The sequence below is a fragment of the Varroa jacobsoni genome, unplaced genomic scaffold, assembly GCF_002532875.2.
Source record: "Varroa jacobsoni isolate VJ856 unplaced genomic scaffold, vjacob_1.0 scaffold_294, whole genome shotgun sequence".
Classification (NCBI taxonomy): domain Eukaryota; kingdom Metazoa; phylum Arthropoda; class Arachnida; order Mesostigmata; family Varroidae; genus Varroa; species Varroa jacobsoni.
The window spans coordinates 62,402-80,648 of NW_019213196.1; the positions used below are offsets into that span (position 1 = coordinate 62,402).

Below are 18,247 nucleotides of genomic sequence, written 5' to 3' on the forward strand. Positions count from 1 at the left end.
CAGCGACCACACTGAACAGATTGTTAATGAATATTGAGCGAAAGGCAGCGGCACGAGTATTATATACATATATATGCTGGATCTGCTGTTCGTCCCGGACAACAAACGCAAAAACTACTTGCGGTCTCCCAAACTCTCCGTGTCAGAATGAATGAAGAATGCGCTATAAGGTACATATATAAGTGCCGAACGACGCGTCCTACTCGATACGCAGGCTCGAAATAGAAGGAACCGAGTTAGTCAATACGACAATGGCGAAAGGACATTTTGCTAACGCCAAGAAAAAAACCCATCAGTCGTCAAAAAGGAGTCAGTCGACGACAGATTGACTGACACTAGCAACGATATAATAGGTGACTGACTTAATTAGGGACGTTCGAACGACTTTAACAGTAGACCTGTTCGATGCCATAGTTTTTATATTATAGTTCCAAATACCTAACGACAAACTAGATCGACCGACAACTCAATTTATTACATATACCCTACCGTTAGGTTAACTCGCTCCCTGACGCCGCTCTCCTGCCCAACCTAAACTTTCTGTTATAAATACTATTAAGACAAAGGTCACGGCACTCTGTCTCTCGTCCTGAAAGGAACCCACTATCAATTCAAACTATTGGCACACGAGAGCAAAATGGCCATTGGCATGCAGGACAACAGCGCGTATCCCTATACGTGCGTAAGTGAAGGGTGCGCTATGGTTTCCCACTTGCCGTTACATGAAAGCTATTCTATATTAAAGAGACCTATGCTTTCAGTTCACGCGGAGCAAGTACAATGGACGAATGTGTGCGTATGATTTTTTGCTCGCATATATTCCTCGTCATCGTTTGTTCGACGTCGGAAGCCGGGAACTAGCGTTTCTACGGATAAAGTGCAAATCATAAATTAGGTCGGTCCTGCTCCTCTCTACGGCTTGTATGCCGTATCATTTTAGCACTTCATCATGTGATTGGCTAAATTGCAGATAGGCCGAAAAGCGTTGCTGTCAGCCAGGACAGGATAAAATCGCTGATACTGAGCCGGCTGATATTTTCGGAGGATGTGTCCTGGACCTGACACGTGAACCTTGCTCGAGTGGGATCATTCAGTTATGCGGCTAGACCAGACAAACCAACGTAACGATTGGTTTCCCGCATGTTCTAAGAGACGTACATGCTCTCCTCGTAAATGGATTAACGGGATTAGGAGGAACTGTCATAAACAGACGGGTTCCTCAAGTACAGGGATGATTTTGAGCGCGCCGAAACAAATACATTCATACCATGGACGGATCTAGCGGATAGAAAAAAGGGCGTCCCGAGTAAGCCGTGAAGTTGTCGTGGCAGTGAAGATGATGATGCTGTTTCCGCTGCTCGTAGCGGCCAAGCTGAACCGTACGAAACGCGCACAGTCACTTCGACTAATGCTATCGCTAGCGCCATCCATGCCTCTCCTACAGCAACGAGACTAGCTAACGTATATTTTCGTTCAGGGACGGACAATTGGTAGCTAGAGAATATAAGCGATGAACAGCCGAATAGGCCGCTGTCTCGATCTTGTCAATAACTCTTGATCCTTTGCCATGCGTGTATCTTAAAAAACTGTTTAGGTCTACCACAGTAGCGGACCTGGATGATAATCACTGATGACTAAGTCGTTAATTTAGATGGAATTTAGTAAAAAAGCCTAGAGAAACTACGAGCGTACCTGGCCGTCTTGGTCACTAGTGAAGCCCAATAGAAAAAAATCGTACGGAGAGAAGAAACACTTGTCTTTACGAAACGGAAAAAACATATCAGTTGATTGTGCTGTAATTAGTAAACCAGTCGTAAATGGAAAACTCTGCAAATGGCCATTACCTTGGAATGCGTTACGGTACTGAGACCGTTCGGTGATGCTGTCGCGCATCAGTGTTATGTCATCATATCGACTGTGATTGAAGATCTTATTTTCCAGCATCGAAGGATACATTTAATTAAATAGTTCATACGGAAGGCAGATCATCATTATTAGCAACAATGTTCTTTAATATATGATTTTTTAGCGGCTGCAACGTCATTTCATTGGTTCAGCTCAGCGGTCCAGGGACTGATAACTATCTCCCAAGTCGTTATAGCCTTGCGATGGAACATCCGTAAAGGCTGTTTTGTATAAGCAAAAGATAGTTAAAGATAGGAATGCCGATAAATACGTTTTTGATGATTCTATCAGTGGCTGAAATCACACACCATTGTTTCTTTTAATGGGAACTGTATAAAAGCGCCTGTTTCAACGATGAACGCTGATGTGGCAAATACAATATTAGATTGTTCGAATGTAAAAAAAAAAAAAAAAAAAAAAGAAACGCTGTAAACGACAAATACAATAAACAATTAGAGAGATAACCAGTCGTTAGTTTCTCTATTGTTGTCCTGTAGGATCATACCTTTCTGTATACACTCGCTACTCTTTTCGTAGAGAATACGTAATTGTCGTCTTGTTTTCCTAAACAACACACTTTATGGTGACGTTTTGCTTTTCACCCATACGAAATTGATCAAAGGTGTCAGTTATAGGATTTCAGTAATAGCAAAAACACCCATTCACTCAATGGGTTGATTAAAACAGCGTCGAAAAGAAATGCGGTTCGTTAATTCTTGTAGAGTCAGCCGCAGGCTCAGCTGGCCTAAGTTACATCATCTCTGTGTTTGTATTTGTCAGTCTGTTGTACGTTCTACGCATGTCCAATGCTATACGAAAACACTCAACAGTGGTGCTGACCTCGTACAGCATAACGCATACTGCTCTATAATACAGGCGCTAAAATCTGTAATCCGTCCGTCGGTACCTGCTCATTGAATCAGAACTGGGTAGCATCAAAATAAGTGACCGAAAAATAGTACGAGCCGTCACCCGTATATGTAGCGGTAATTATGCGACTGCTACGGTGACGCGACTGTTCAGTCCCTTTGCCTATCCTCTAAGTTCCGATACTCGCCATGTACTACAGACTAGTTTACTGCTTAAGGCCGCCTGCCGACCGACGCTTGAGAGGTGCGCAATCAATCGGCTGTAGTTCATACGACGACTGCTTGCACCCTGCCTCGTCGTTGGCTTCTTCGCCTGCAGAACGAATACGTATTATATATAGCTGCGGTGGATTCAGCCTTAGCAACAGCTTGAGGTTTTCTGCTTTTTCTACCTGTGCTACTCGGCGTCTGATCTCTGCACTCTGGCTGTTTTCTAGGCGTCGATTTCAATCGGACCCCTCTACTCTCCCTCCCTCTAACCCTCGTTCGTCTCCTCTCCGCAATTTTGCGATTAAACCATTGAAGTTTTTTCTCCTTCCAACTCGTTTCCTACTTCTCGACTAGATCTCGTCGGGTGATTCATGAGATTCTGCGCGTTTGTGTGTGTGTATGTATCTACGGCACACGTGCGTTGCTGGGTCCATGTGCATTTCTATGTGCAAGAGACTAACTTTAGCAGATCTGTACTCATGTCTGTGTTGTTGCAATACGATGTTGTGAGAAGCGGACAGCTCGTCGGTTCGCATAGCAGGACTGACAATCGACTTTATAAAGCGAGGCGCTTAATCCCATTGCCGGACGCCGCCGCCAATAACAACAACAACAGCGGCAGCAGCAGCAGCAGCAGCAGCAACGCTCCTTGCTCTGCCTTTAGGCAGCCGGAGCCCTACTCTGCGCCGCCGCCCGTCATTGTCACTCGTTCAGCCTGCGGTGTAGCTGAAGCGAGGGGGCTGCGAGCGGCGAGCGAGCGAACGAGGCAGGAAAAAAACTACGACTTGAAGATGGAGAATGTTGCTACACAGAGACAGAGGAGATATGGCTGCATTAAAAGAGCGGAGAATGAACGGATAGTCGGTAGGGTTTGATCTAGTGCGTATACACTCGCGTCTGTCTATAAAAGCGCTTTCTTAGTTAAACGACTGCGACGAACATTGACTGGGGCCGGGGTGACCGCATGATACCTGGCTGAATAGACTGGATTCAACTCCTGGCCCATATCTGTTACCATGCATATATACTACACGGACAGGAGAACGTGTGAAGCGCCCAAGGATCAGGCGGATCTATCACGATCCATAAGGAACGAACGACCATTACAATGGCCGCACTCAACTCGATCGGTTTAACCCTCTGAATACGCACCGCTAGTATACTAGAATCCTTAAAACAGGTTTGTTTTTTGCCCCCTTTTGCGCCGCTTTCCATTTCTTTCCATTCAATGCCAAAATAGCAGAGAGAGAGAGAGAGAGAGAGAGAGTGGCGACCAAAAAAGTTAGTAGATTTAGAATTTGATGAAGAAGGGAGTGCGTCACAGTGACAGACGCTTTGAGTGAGATCAGAAACCAATAGCCATCGTCACGCAAAATTGGTGACACGGCGCTAGCCGCATCGAATAGTAGGAGCGGCAGGAGTAACAGCAACAACAGCATTGATTGCGACAATCTAAGCCGGTGTAGAAGCAATAGCGGATTGCAGATTAGCTGCTTAAGCCATGTAGCGAAAACAACTATAAATCTACAACAACAATAACCGAGCAAGAATAAAGAGGCTCAACGAAGCCAAACGGTAAGGCTAACATCCTAAGAGCAGACATCACCCAGGGGAAGAAGGGCACGAGTCGCAGCGCCGCTCAGGCCCTCCTCGATGTTGCGTTGTAGAATGAGTGCAGTATAGCGAGCCGCGCATTCATCCGAGCACGGGAGAATTATTCGATTGTCGGATCGCCCATGAAATCTATTGCTGCTTCGAATCAAGTACTACCTGTCGTCATCCCTCGTCTACACGGATAATCCCTTCTAGTTAGCACATCCAGTACTCAATCGGCATCTTCTCTTTTTCATTCGCGCACCCTCCTATCCTTAATGGATGAGATGTACTTCTATTTCGGCAATCCGCCCAGACTATCTCACTAAGTTAGGTATGGGAAGATAGGGGTTTGCCAGCATTTCGATACACCTGTTCTTTGATGATTATGACATTCAATGTAACTTCCAGGATTTCTCATATAGCTAGTGATTGTAATTTGTTCAAATAGCGATGACAAGACCAAGTACGAATGTATGCAAAATGGAAGGCTTCAATAAATTTATGCAATCGGCGGTCACATATTGAACGTACAGTATCTTTACCTTATATTCACAATACACAATTTGCAGTTTCGACATATTCTGGAGAATAGTTGTTTGTAGTGTTCGGAAGTGTTGTTTCTTGCGAGATTTGCTACACGTTTAGTTTTGCCATCTTCTTTATGGTGCAGAGTCGGTTTAGAGAACGCCTTCTCCGTAGACGACAACAACCATTTAAGTCTCTCTCCTCTTCATATATATATGTGGGGGTGTGTCTGTATAGATGAAGTTATGGGCTCGTAGTCACTTGACAACAATAATGCTGCCGCGTGATAATATCGCTTCAATATCAAACCGCTTCAACATTGGCTGCAACCAGAAATGGCGCCCCGGCGTGGCCGAAGCTAATCGAGATCGCCACCCCGTCCACACAACGTCAGCAGACCCAGGTCACTTCCCTGACGACCACGACCACGGCCGCTATTGAAACTAAGGCACCGGCAGGGTCCACAGCCACTCACGGCGTGTTAGCAATCATCCTAGTAAAGTGCTCTAAGTAGAGCTGATCGTAGCAGCGGCCTCGGCTGTCGCCGCCGCCGCCAAGGGGCAAATTATTATGATCATATGGCTGACATCTGGAACCTTTAGCTGTGGCAGGCGAACTGCCAATGGACAGCCATTGCCAATAGAGACGACCGCTGTTGTTGTTGCTGCTGCTACAACACTTCCACGTGTCAGAAAGCCAAGAAAACTGCTCTGTCAGCACTTGGGAACAGGGTACTCTGGCTGATGCGTCTTTACATACGCGCACCATTGAACCACATTGTCATACGTAAACACCGTACCGCTCAGATGAGCTGCATTCTCCAGTGTCTAGCACTAAATTACATACAAGATATGTATACTCTGCACAGCTATTGTCCCCGGTAGCAGCAGCAGCAGCAGCTGGGTGGAGGTCAGGGGGCAAGAGCGATCTCTCGTCCGCGAGTATTATTTACACAATAACATCTACTACGTATCTATTAAAAATAACAGTAACAATGTTAGAGTGACGAACAAACCCAGCTAGAAATTATTCACGATTTTACAACAACTACCGCGTTACTGTTATTACGCTAATACCTACACCGATAACGCTGATCCTGCCACAGACGCTATGCAGACGACGCGGAAATAAGTACTAATAAATTGCTAAATAACCGTACAATACATAGATTGTATACTGGCATCTCTGTTACATGTTAGGATGCATTTAAGAACATAGAAAAGCATCATTCTAGCGACTATTCGAAAGAGATATATCGTCATGAATGTACTTAAATATGTATATATAATAACATTAAATATTCGATCCATAATTGCGTTTATCATTAATCATTGAAAGGCTTTATTGCGCGCTTCAGCACCTTCATCTGAGTTCGGTGGAGTCAATCGCCTCACTATGGTATCGTTCGCGTTACATGAAGCTTTGCGAAAGAGGAATTTATAGCACACTGTTGTAGAACTCCCTAGGAATTGTTTAGAATCACAGATCATCTCTCATCTCTAGCTTCGTCTGAAGACGAAAGGGCTTAGACGGTCCTATGATTGAGTTATTACGATAGGCTAGCCCCTACATGAATCAGGCCATCAGAAGACATGATTTGACCAGTACAATTGGCAGTATAGTCGCATTTCTATAATACTTGATCTTCTTAAATTCTGTTTTAAGGCATATAAGAAGAAGAGTATCGCAAAATTTGTTTCAGAGGTTTTGTTATTGCTTGCTGTCTGACTGACATCGAGTTCCAATACGGCCTTCCCACTGGACTAATCAGTCAATGAAAACTGTCACCGTAGGCATAGCAGCGAAGCTAGGACTGCGCCCCGTTGGATTCGCTACCATTGGATCAACGCTAACTGGCTACCGGCCATCAACAAAACAATCGTCCTATAACAAATTCTGTCCCCTTGTTTTACTGTCCGCTTCATAGCCGCTAGCGAGTTTGTTGTATCTGCAGCAACAGTAACGGCGACAGTGGCGATCGTACGAAAGTATTTTACCCCTACGCATGCATACGGATAAAGAGTGGTATCTAATGGGCAGTCGTGAGTCAGCCGAGCCAATGGGCTCCCGAACTCAACGCTAGCTTACAGGAGTTCAAACGCTCATTTTGCGGACCTGAAACCTTCTAGCGGCCATTTCTCTGCTACTAGCAACAGGTAGTACCAGGTACGAACTGACTCTACTCTATCTATGTATATATATATATATAATATTTCGACCTGCGGAAACCGTATCAAAGTCGTTATCCTGTCTGCGGTGCTGACAAGTAGTTCTACGAAAATGCCTTCCATAGATTGATTCCTCTGTGTCAAGTCTAAATCTACATAACAGAGCGCGTCACTGATTGAGTATATACCAAGTGGATATTCAGTTTGCCAACACGGACTGCGATAAATGGTCGCGCCAAAACTAGAGTTCTATAGAAGAGCTTCTAAAAGAGTCCGCTGATCGCTATACTGCCATACTCTAGATAGCAAGGCCAAACCGAACGCCGATTGAAGAAGGAGGGCCTGGCCTTTTCAGCGTTGGCTTGGGATTGAGTCGGGTCGACTTGTTCCTTCGCTAAAGCTCAATCGAACTCAGTAGGGGAGCAAGCTAGTTTCCTCCCCTTTTCACCCCAGTGTAAGCGAGAGTAGTGACACTGGAAGTGTGGGGGACTGAATAGTCTGCCAGCAGAACTAACGGACCGGCGGTCATTGCGATAGAGCGTACACACATACATACATTCATACATAAGGTTATAGAATACTGCGCTCTGCGCTAGGCACGCTATAACTTACTGCATACCTGGTGCTATTTCTTCAACCTTTTATTTCTGCTATGATGATTGCTATGATGTGGCCTAGTACTACCCACTAGTGACACTACCACTAGCAGTACATATTATAAAATAGACTTCTGAATCACTTGGGGAGATTCATACCCGCCAATTCCTGATTTCCTGCTATTTCGGTCCAGTTCTGCGCTATTCATGGCACCGGGATGATGAAATTTGCTGGAGTACTGCGACGAAGATGACTACGATGGCGACGCTGCTGCTGTTGCAGAGGCAGCCGATTACGAGCGCATATATACGGGACTCGATGTTATGGAGTACCCGAGTACCGATGGGGCCTCTCGGACGACCATATGCTGCGACCAGTGAAGCTACTGCCTGCTGATGTCTTCCATGATGTGTCTATAGGGGGAGTGTGTGTGTGTGTGTGTGTGTATCGATGCCACCAGAGGAGTCAGCAACGGCAATCGGCAGGCAGAAGCCAAAGGCCGACGAGTCCTGTGTCCCTCTGTAAGATCACCAACACCATTAGCACCGATGAATATGCAGACGTCCCTGTAGTAGCTTCGGCGCAGTGTACTGTGTACTCGACTAACTCTGCAGAATAATAATGGCCACACAATAAGCAGCAGAAGAAGTCTATGCCAAGCTCGCCGTTATATGCGGCGCACTAGGCCAATGATGAGATCGACAGGCGACGGTGATCGACGCCAGAGAGGAAAATCGCTTGAAGAACTGTGCCTTTCCTGCGTGACGCAATCTAGATCTCACCATAGAACACCACATACACATCCACAGGTGGAGTACCACAACGAACAGTATTGCACGTTCTCAATGAGACGAGCTGACAACAAAGCGCCATCGCTCATCATGTGTCTAGGTACAGTGGTGATTTCGATATATCAAGATGGTTGGCCTATATATGCGAAAGCTCAACGACACGTTCTACCCTATGATACACTCAGGCTTGTGGCTCATTGCCACACAAAATACAGTCATGCACGTCTTCAAGGGACTTCAACAACACAGCCCTCAAATTGATACCGGGAAAAAGTGGAAGGGCTTATCTCAGCCTTATCCAATATCCACTAGCAGAACACGTATACTGTAAATATATATATTATACCGCCTCGGTTCAGCCGCGTAGGTAATCCATGATTGTACACATTTAGCTCAAGCTGATCTGCACTTTTATTTCGAATTGCAACTCTATGATATCTATTAGAGCGTGGCGGTGCTCAAGTTGGCGTTGGAAACAGCTGTATTTCAAAATCAAAAACAACTTTATTCCACAATACGCGTACAGTTCTCTACTTAATTTCGTTAGGGGACTCAGTTGCAATGAAGCACTTAACTTTTAATCTAGGTATCCTCAGTGGTCTCCTAATTTTTTTAATCAAAATAAATTATAAAATGGGCTCTTTGCTTTCGGAGGGAACGTCTGGAAATCGGAGTATCAACTCGAGAAAAATATACTAATCTCTACTACTTAATAACATACCCATGCACAATACAAATAATAGACATTAATCCTCAAGAAGAATACCAATCTATTATTAAATGTTAACCCTGACGGAACATATAGAAGCGAGTGACTTGCATTATTTCCATGCATACGTCTTGGCTGACTGCCTCGCATCGCAGTGCCTTTACATCTCTAATAGCTTCGGGGCGTTTCGATGCTCTGCAGGGGGCCGTCACTACCGTTGTTCTAACGCAACCTAACAAAAGATGCCCCTAACAAACGCTCAATGCCCGATGGGTCGCCGTCCGGTATACGCGGAGTTGCAAGGACGCGCGAGGTGTTTTTTCATAGAATGACGACAGTGAATGCATCCGTCTATTCGAGCGTCTGCACGCCCAGCGTCGCTACTCCCGCAGAAAGCAACAGAAGCATCAGCATCGGTAGCTAACTAGCAAGCTATACCGTCCTCTGCGGATAGCTATGGAGTCATCTCCGCTGTTGGCGATCTTCAAAGAATTAACTTACGATTCGGAGCTGATCTTGGAAGAAATCTGCAGGGGAGGCTATGGAGAAGAAGCTCTGCTGTCAAACCATTACAGCTATCAACTACTCTGAGCTGCTCTGCTAAATATCGAAAGCTCTCGATAAACCAAGAAAGCTAGTGCTACTGCAGCAGCCGCCACCGCCGCCGCCGCCGCCGCCGCCGCCGCCGCTGAAAAGCTCATCCGTCAGAGTGGGAGTTCGTTGTATCATTCTTTGTGATAGTTAAACGATTTGGCTTTTCGAGTTCGCATCAACGACGAAGAGGTTTCAGGGTGTGAAGTTCCACCGATAGACACGCTAGTGGTCTTGCTGTTATAGGCGCTTCCTATGCTAGTAGTCCGAGCGAAGGCGGACTGCGACTCGATGTGGCCTGATGTAGATCAAGGAGAAAGGCAGCAAAAAGCCAGAAAGACGAGAGTTGGCCTGCTGTTGTATTGTTTGAGGTAAGATCAGCTTAACGGCTACAACCATATCAGGGGAATGAACAAAATCAAATGGGCATAAAGTGATAGTAGTAAGTCAACGAGTAAAAAGCTAAAACATAGACTTGCAAATAGCCAAAGACCCCAAAAAAGCTGTCGAATAAATCTGAATGTAGACGCTGCAGCGATGACCACAGAATGGAATAAAATCAAGGCTGCGCGTGCTAAGAGATTTCAGTGGCAGATTAAAGCTACTACACTCTTAGGGCCTTATCTCCCTTAGTCGCCTTTAACAATATGGCCAAGTGTGCGTGAGAAAGGCGCGCCGAGCTATCAAAGTAGTTTGCAGATTCTATCACGTCCCCCATAATGCACATCTCCTGATCCGGTCCTTTCTAGCCGAGACCAATCTGCGAAATTGCTAGTCTTACCTTGGCTGGTTAATTTCAAACTATGATGTACACAGACACAAGATTTGCTTGGTCCTGATGATTTATACGATGAGATATATCAATTACGGCCATGTATGCTATTCATCGTATGCCAGTCTAAAGCCAGACTGATGGATCTGTGTACTTGTTTGTGTGCAGAGAGGAGTGAAAAAGTGACAGAAATCACGCCTGATGAAGCGACAATGGCATATGGGGTCGAACACCACGCTGTGGCGCGCGGTGAAGACGTTCTTCACACACGCAATGCGCGTCCCAACGTCTATCTAAACGAACCCGAGATATCGCACAGGCTTAGAAAGCAATTGCGTAGGCTTGATTCTATTTGCCACCGCTGCTGTCACCTATGGCCTAGTCCTTTCGTCCGCGTATATAACGGGAGCGATAACTGTCACGGCCGTACTAGTAAGCCATGAGCAACCATAAATACAGCGTATGGCATTGGATAGTGTTCGGCGAAGTGGCGCTTCTTCAAGGATCGTCTCAATTCCGAGCTGCCGTATCAGCCGGATGGCCTGGTCCTTTTTCTTGTTCGGTTGATCGATGTGCTGAACACTGTTTCTCCTGCCATGACTTTTTCCCTGCACCTTTTCAATGGTGCTTGCGCCGGACCTAAACGACTAAAACAGCTCCGCTGATATTTAATTATGCTATATGGTAGACGCTCTGCTACCATGCGTGGCCATCGATGACACCAGAACCGCTCCAGAAGCTGCTGGTGATTTTGATGGTTCTATAGCTGACACGCCAATGACGGCGACGATAGCGTCTTTAATCAAACACACACGAACATATGCGCACACGCACACAGACACTGGAATACAGATCATATCGAGGTAGCAGACCTTCGCCTACTAACCCTGTGTATGATCCTTTCGAGAAAGCTTTACTTTTAAGCAGCACTCCCGCTGGTGCTGCTGCTACCGGTGTAGGCAGACACGGCATGGATTGGCGGACGCGCAAGTCGGTCTGTTAGGTCAATCGGCTGGGATTGTGACAACTTAAGTGGTGTGAGTGACGCGTCGTGGCGTGTGGTCGCCGCGAGGTGGAATCACCTAAGCGGCCGTCCGAGAGCCTATAATTGGGCAATGCGTGTGAGTCGCAACTGCGGGTTACTGCAGACATTATCACGGTGAGCACAATCATCACGCGCGGCTGCAGCAATAACGACAGTCACATTGGAAAGAGCGCCTAAGTAGATAGGTCGACGTATAAAAATAACAACAAGGATACCAGCAGTGTCGCTGCTGCTCGATGGACCTGCGTCCATACTGCTTGTGCCGTATTCATTGCGTTGCGGCCGCGGACGTGGTGACGGTAGCGAGTACCGATAGTACCAAGTGGGAACAGCAGTGCGAAGAGCTATTGTTTCGACCTGTCCTTCGTAGCCCTCTTCGCATACTCTGGCTTAGGCTAGACACGGTCATAGGAACGGCCCTCTCGCGCACCTTGATTACCGCAGATTGAGTCAATCGATCAATTGTCAGTCATGTACTGATGGTGCTGCTGTTGTGGTTCACAAGAAATGGGGGCCAGGCATTTACCAGCTAAATGCTTGAAAAAGAAAAGACGTTTTTGCCGATTTGCTTCGGCACTTTCTTGCCGCCAGCTCGCTCGCCAAGCGCGACAAGAGCTTGGCAGGAAATCTTTTTTTTTCAAGTACTTCATTCGGCCGACTTAGCCCGTCCAAGGCGATTGAGTCAGGCTGAGCGGCCGTCGGCGGCGCTGGCACTCATTCGTTATCGAACCGACAACGAAAGGATGACGGAACGCTTGCAGCGGTTCTGTAGCCGCCGCAGCAGCGGCCGGGGCCGCCACCGCCGCTGCCGTCGTCACTTCAGTGGCAACAGAAAGACTAAAGGAAATCAACAAACAAAAGCTGAGATTTGGTGAAAATTTTGCTACTTCGTACTCGATACCTCTCGTAAGGTAGAAGTTCATGAGAAACAGTCAACCATAGATAGCGTCTGCAATCTATCAGTGATTGAAAAAAAGACAAACTTCCAAGATCAGTGGTGGTCAGTGTGATCATCTTGTAAGCGGCAACCATGATCCATTGCTCGAGATCTACCATTACGATTCGATTAATGGCAACACCAGCCGTACTAGCGATACTCGTTCCGGGACGCGCCAAAGCAGAGACTTTGTCTTTAGACGACACCGTTCACGACATGCGACAGACAATCGACCGAGTCAAGGCGGTCTCGATGCTGCCGACAGCCGAACACCGACCGCTCGATGTTATCGCCTCAAATAGCAGCGCTCTCCAGCGTTAAAGGATTCTCGGCGTCGTTTTTTCTCCGTTGAGAGAAATCAACGGGAACAGGCAAAAGGAAAAGCAAAAAGAAAGGTGCACGTATAGACGGCATGAGCAGACGGCCAATAGCAACAGCTCGGTGAGAATAATCATAGCAGGTGGAAGTCATCCACTTTGGCAAAGATCGTGCGCCGCGAAGCGATACTCTCGGGCGTACTAGTTGTAGCATGTACAGTCACCACGAAGAAGATTCTGACGGCGGCCACGGGATGGTCCGCGACAGACGAATCCAGTTTTTCTCGCTGACACACAAGGAGCTGCGCGGTCCAGTAGTTGACGTCATGCCAGTCCGTCATAACAACACGAGCCTAACCACAAATCTCTACGAGTGAAATACCTAGCTTGTGCACGCGACTCTATAACGGATCTGTGCGGCATACTTGTTTAGAACTCTGCTATTGTCGTATAAATCAGATATACGTGCACGCAGATAGTCAATGTTAAACCGGTGTCTTCAATTAGTTTCAAAAAATCTGATTTTTCTTAGCTGATACCCCCGTTTACCGGATACTTCCGCCCACTTCATTCTTAAGCTTACCAAATGATAGGTCATACAAACCATTGCTGTCACTATCAGTTAGTTACTTGTTTCCATCACTCGATAGCACACGTGAAACCTAATAGTGGCTTTCTGGAAGCTGAGTCAGATGGAAGGGATAAGGGAAAACTGTTGAAGGCTAAAAAGAAGAGGTCGAAAACAAAAAACAACCAATGCAGGCTTAGCGACGACATCGCCAACAGGTCAAATGGAGCGCACCTGTATGTGTTTGTGTACCTGCTTGTTGATGACAAGCCGACAAATCTAGCACAAGCTACTCAGTGCGATCAACACGCACAAGCCACTAATACATTAGAGCTAACTAACTGACGCAAACATCAGGATGCAGAGACGAAAAGGAACGGGGGGTTGTGGGGGTAGCATATCGAGCACGTATCGGGCTTTGGGCTATTTCGGCTTACGAGTTTTGTATTTGTTTTAATCGCTGAATTTTTTTTGGTGCTACAGGCCGCATGGTTTGCGTTCGGCCATACATTGCCATCGCTGATCTTAGCTATGATGATAATGGTGATGCCGATGATGATGCTCCTTTCTGCTCCACGTTCGTCCCCAGCTTTGCCACTGGTGCTCCATGCTGACTTTCCACTTGAGCAAGGCTTAAGTGTTGTTGTGCGTGTGCGGATGTCTCAGCTTTACTGGTCGCCCATAGTAGCCGTCATCACCATCAACGAGTAACGCCGCTGCGTTAGTATCTGTCTATTAAGGAAGGACGATAACTCTCCGCTAGGCTGTAATGACCACAATGATCGCCGCGGTACTGTGTTGAGCCGCGCGGCTTAGGCACTCGCCATCGCCACAACGGCGACACGGACTCACGCGCAAGCACTCCTCTCAATTCTCTCTTTGTATTCTTCTTTCGGCGGCTGAAAAGGGGGCGGGGGGGAGGAGATGGGGGCTCTTCTCGTCGAGTCCAGTGTCCCCGTCCCACGTTCTGTTCTGTTCTGTTCTATTCATTCGCTTGATGCTCTTCCAACCGCTTCCTGCGATCGCCGCGTTTACAATTTTACGTTACCACACTGCTGTCCATCGAGGCCGCTCGCTGCTGGGTGTGCATAGGCAGAAGGCTGATGCGCATTGCGACTGAGTGCCAGTGTGACAGATTCAAGAGTAGTTTGCATCCGTATTTGTCCGCGACGGCAGCTACGGCTACAGTGAGACTGGCGGCGACATTCAGCAGAGGTAAGTGTGTGCTAAAGAGAGGAAAGAAAACCCGAAAGGGAAGAAACTATTTTACTTCTAGACAGAAACACACACATGCATCGAGGATAGATCTTCCAGGTTGACAATAAGATTAACCCTGACAACGGTGCCACGGAGGTATGGCGCTGCTAGCTGGCGACCTGCCGGGCTAGAATGCCATACAAGCAATAAGAAACTAAGACACATAGTGAATGGCGTGTAGTCCGCTTAGCGTCGAGACGACATCGAAACGACGCCGAGAAAAAGCGATCGTCTCTCAAAACGAAAGACGAGCCAACGGCAGCAGCCTCTTAGGATGGTTGGTGGGCTTAAATCCTATCCTTTTACAGTCTTATAGACAGATATATTTATTATCGCACGCATTACGACTTCATAATCTGCTGGGTGGCCACCGGACGAGAAGGTGGAACACAGTGAGCGTGACTGAGAGCGCCAGTGGTTATGCAGGAACTGTGGCAATTGGGTGCGATGTCTGTCTATTTTGACGGCGCCGAAAACGACGGTGGCGACAACAATAGCAATAATGACGACAGCGACGGCAGCGATGACGACGACGACGACGACAAAAAATCCGCCGATCCCCTTTACAAACTACTGTTTGGATAAGGATAGCTAATGGAAACCAGACAACTAATCTGATACACACTTATAGCGAGAATAAGATGTCAATAGTCGCACTCTTTGCACCTTCAGTCAAGGTAAAAGGAAATGGAGCGAAATAATTTCTCAGTAGACTTTCTTCGACCCGTAATATGGAATATAGAATTATGGGAAGGTAACAAGACCACGTAATATCGGCTACAGCTACATGAACTCAGTGTACGTAACCTACTAGTTTTAAACGTTGGTTAGGTGAGTTCTATGCAGTCAACCGTCTAATGCAATTCGTGTATAATGACGAAGAGACCAAATTAAGACATATTTTCATCACTTTGGATACTCTCCGTTGTTTAATGTTTACGAAACGGGATATAGGATGTGGCAGAGCCTATCTGAGGTTTACAGTTAGCGCAATACTGCCGCACGATTCGTTTTTTAAGTCTATATATTTCCAGTTTTACGTCCGGTATCGCCGTGAGACATAATCCCATGAGACGGTTGGCTGGCTTCCAGCACGGAACGACAAAGTGTGTCTGTCTATGCCCGATGGGTTCGAACCTAGACCACAACGTATTTCTAAGATTAGCAAGATAATACGTTGTCCACTAAGCTACCTCGGAGACTAGTTTTGTAAATCTGGTTGAGTTTAGCTTATTCTAAATTATTCTTAAGTGTTTCAAAGCGAGTGAGAGAGAGAAAGCGGGGGGGGGGGGGGGGTCCTTGGTCACTAAAGCTGTACCCATATCTGCTATACGTAAACGTCATGATTCGTATCTCCGCCTGGTCAGAATTACTCTAATTAGAGTAACATATGGAACAAGCATATTTTAGACAGGTTACCAATTTGCTGCTACTTGATTAACGCTTGCTTAATTACTTATTGTTAAATACAGTGAAAATGTAATCCCACCTAACCCAACTAATGACTACTTACCTGTTGCGGACTCGTGTTGAACAGGAACGTTGGCTAAGACAGGGGCCGGTGGGGCTGGCGCAGGTGATGCAACACTACCCCCGCCACCCTGCGTAGCTCCGGCGCCCGTCTCTTTCGTTGCTCCCCCAACGGTTGCCCCGGGAACTCCGAGAGATTCCACGCTGTCCGACCGCTTCATTTTTTTATCTTCTTCTTCGAATGGACTCGACTGTAAGGATAAATAAAAGCAAACGGATATCTTATATCAGATCTTTTTTATTGAAAACAACAGAGAAAACAGTGATTGAAATTAACGACGCACTATGAATATAGAAAAAAAAATTGTGCACGTCATAAAAAAGATTGCGCTTGGTATAGGAAATTTACGATAAAAAATAGTTTTAGTCAATATGAGACCTAGAGATTTGTAGATTTCACGCATGCCTATGTTTAAGAGGGTGCATGACACGTTGGCAAATAGAATAGTAAAAATTAAATCAACCAGATTGGCAATTAACCGCGGAATAATTTCTAAAATGATAAAACGCTTTCACATACACACACATACATACATATATATATAACAAACAAGTATCCTTGCCTTCCGTCGCTGTTACAAGTGCCACTATAATACATTAACGGTGCTACCCATCAGAGTCGCGCAAATCAGATCGCTGGTCCGATCAAAATCGGATATGAATATGGACGGTTTCCACAGTAGAGCCAATCTATTAGCCCCTCCTGTTCCCTCCCCATGCCTTTGGTCGCTTTGCAGACTCAACAGCTAGCGATTTGTATTGGCTTATATTGTTTGATGGTTGTGCGTATGATCTACGCTTGGTAGCTGCTGGTAGTGGTTGTACATAACTTCACCACTGAACTAGCGCGAAGGCACTATCGTTACCTGAGCAGACGCCTCGCTGGCGTTAGCAAGCGTCATATTCTAGTGCAAGCAGTAAGTGGTTTTAGGGCCGGACCAGTATCGACAGTATACATAGTAGCTGATGCAGCGGGGGTCTGAAGCGCAGGCAGCAGAAGTAGCAAGCGTGAGCCGTCTGCCATCGGCCATCAGGCGCTGCCACATCGCTTTGCCACCGCGTTGTCGTCAGCGTCGTTGCGGAGCGAATTCAAGTTGCGACCTTGGTAAAGACAGAAGTTTCATAAAACGCCGAACCCCGCCGTTGAAACTGCCACTACCGACAACTGCCGACGACTATCCAACTAAAATTACAACAACCAGATGAGATGGGCATGATGATGATGAAGGCAATTGATGGGAATGTTGATGGTGAGGTTGTTGTTGCCATGTTGCCCCGATGGGAAAGATCAACAAAGCTGTTGATTTTGACGCTGCGGGTAGCTACCAGTTGTGACGGCGCCGCCGCTGCTGCTTGTGCCACTATTTCAAGCCGCTAAAGTTTCTGACTTGGCAACTGGTGCGGTAGCAGTCACGGTTCTGGTAACTGCAATTGGTGTTAAAGTTGATGTTAGCTCCGTATCTGTCGTTGGCGTTAATTCGCGTTCTTTGTCATGTAAATTAGATGGACAACGCCAGCGGTAGAAGCGGTCGCGACTGCTAGCTACCCAGATATCCATATAGCCATGAGCAGCTTAATACGCTCACCGGCTAACGTGGTCAGTTGCTTACCAACCCCTCACTTTTTATCATTCTCCGCTTTTGTCTGTCTCTCTCAGAGCCGCTGGGGAAAACTGCCACATAGCCGCTGCTACGATTCCAACTGCTCCGAATCTCTTGTACTGAACATCACTATCATCGCCGTTTTCATTATTTGCATCTCTACCGACGGCAACAGTAAAGGCAGCCTCGTCACAACGACGCTAAAAACAATGGGCCGTCAGCAGAATTAGCATTAGCACTCAGCGATAAAAATATAAGC

The 18,247-nt window shown here is 46.6% G+C and overlaps 1 protein-coding gene and 1 long non-coding RNA gene across 2 annotated transcripts in view; one reads left to right on the plus strand and one right to left on the minus strand.

Moving 5' to 3' along the window:
• dve (SATB1_N and homeodomain domain-containing protein dve) overlaps positions 1-18,247 on the minus strand; it is a 94,755-nt gene that overhangs the window by 61,972 nt on the left and 14,536 nt on the right. Inside the window, exon 2 of the mRNA XM_022830833.2 lies at positions 16,371-16,578. Coding sequence (XP_022686568.1) covers positions 16,371-16,578 — 208 coding nt within the window. The remainder of the gene's footprint in view (positions 1-16,370; positions 16,579-18,247) is intronic.
• LOC147753688 (uncharacterized) lies at positions 14,833-16,612 on the plus strand. The gene is made up of 2 exons (XR_015310436.1): positions 14,833-15,655; positions 16,395-16,612. It is a non-coding gene; the product is annotated as an uncharacterized LOC147753688 (long non-coding RNA).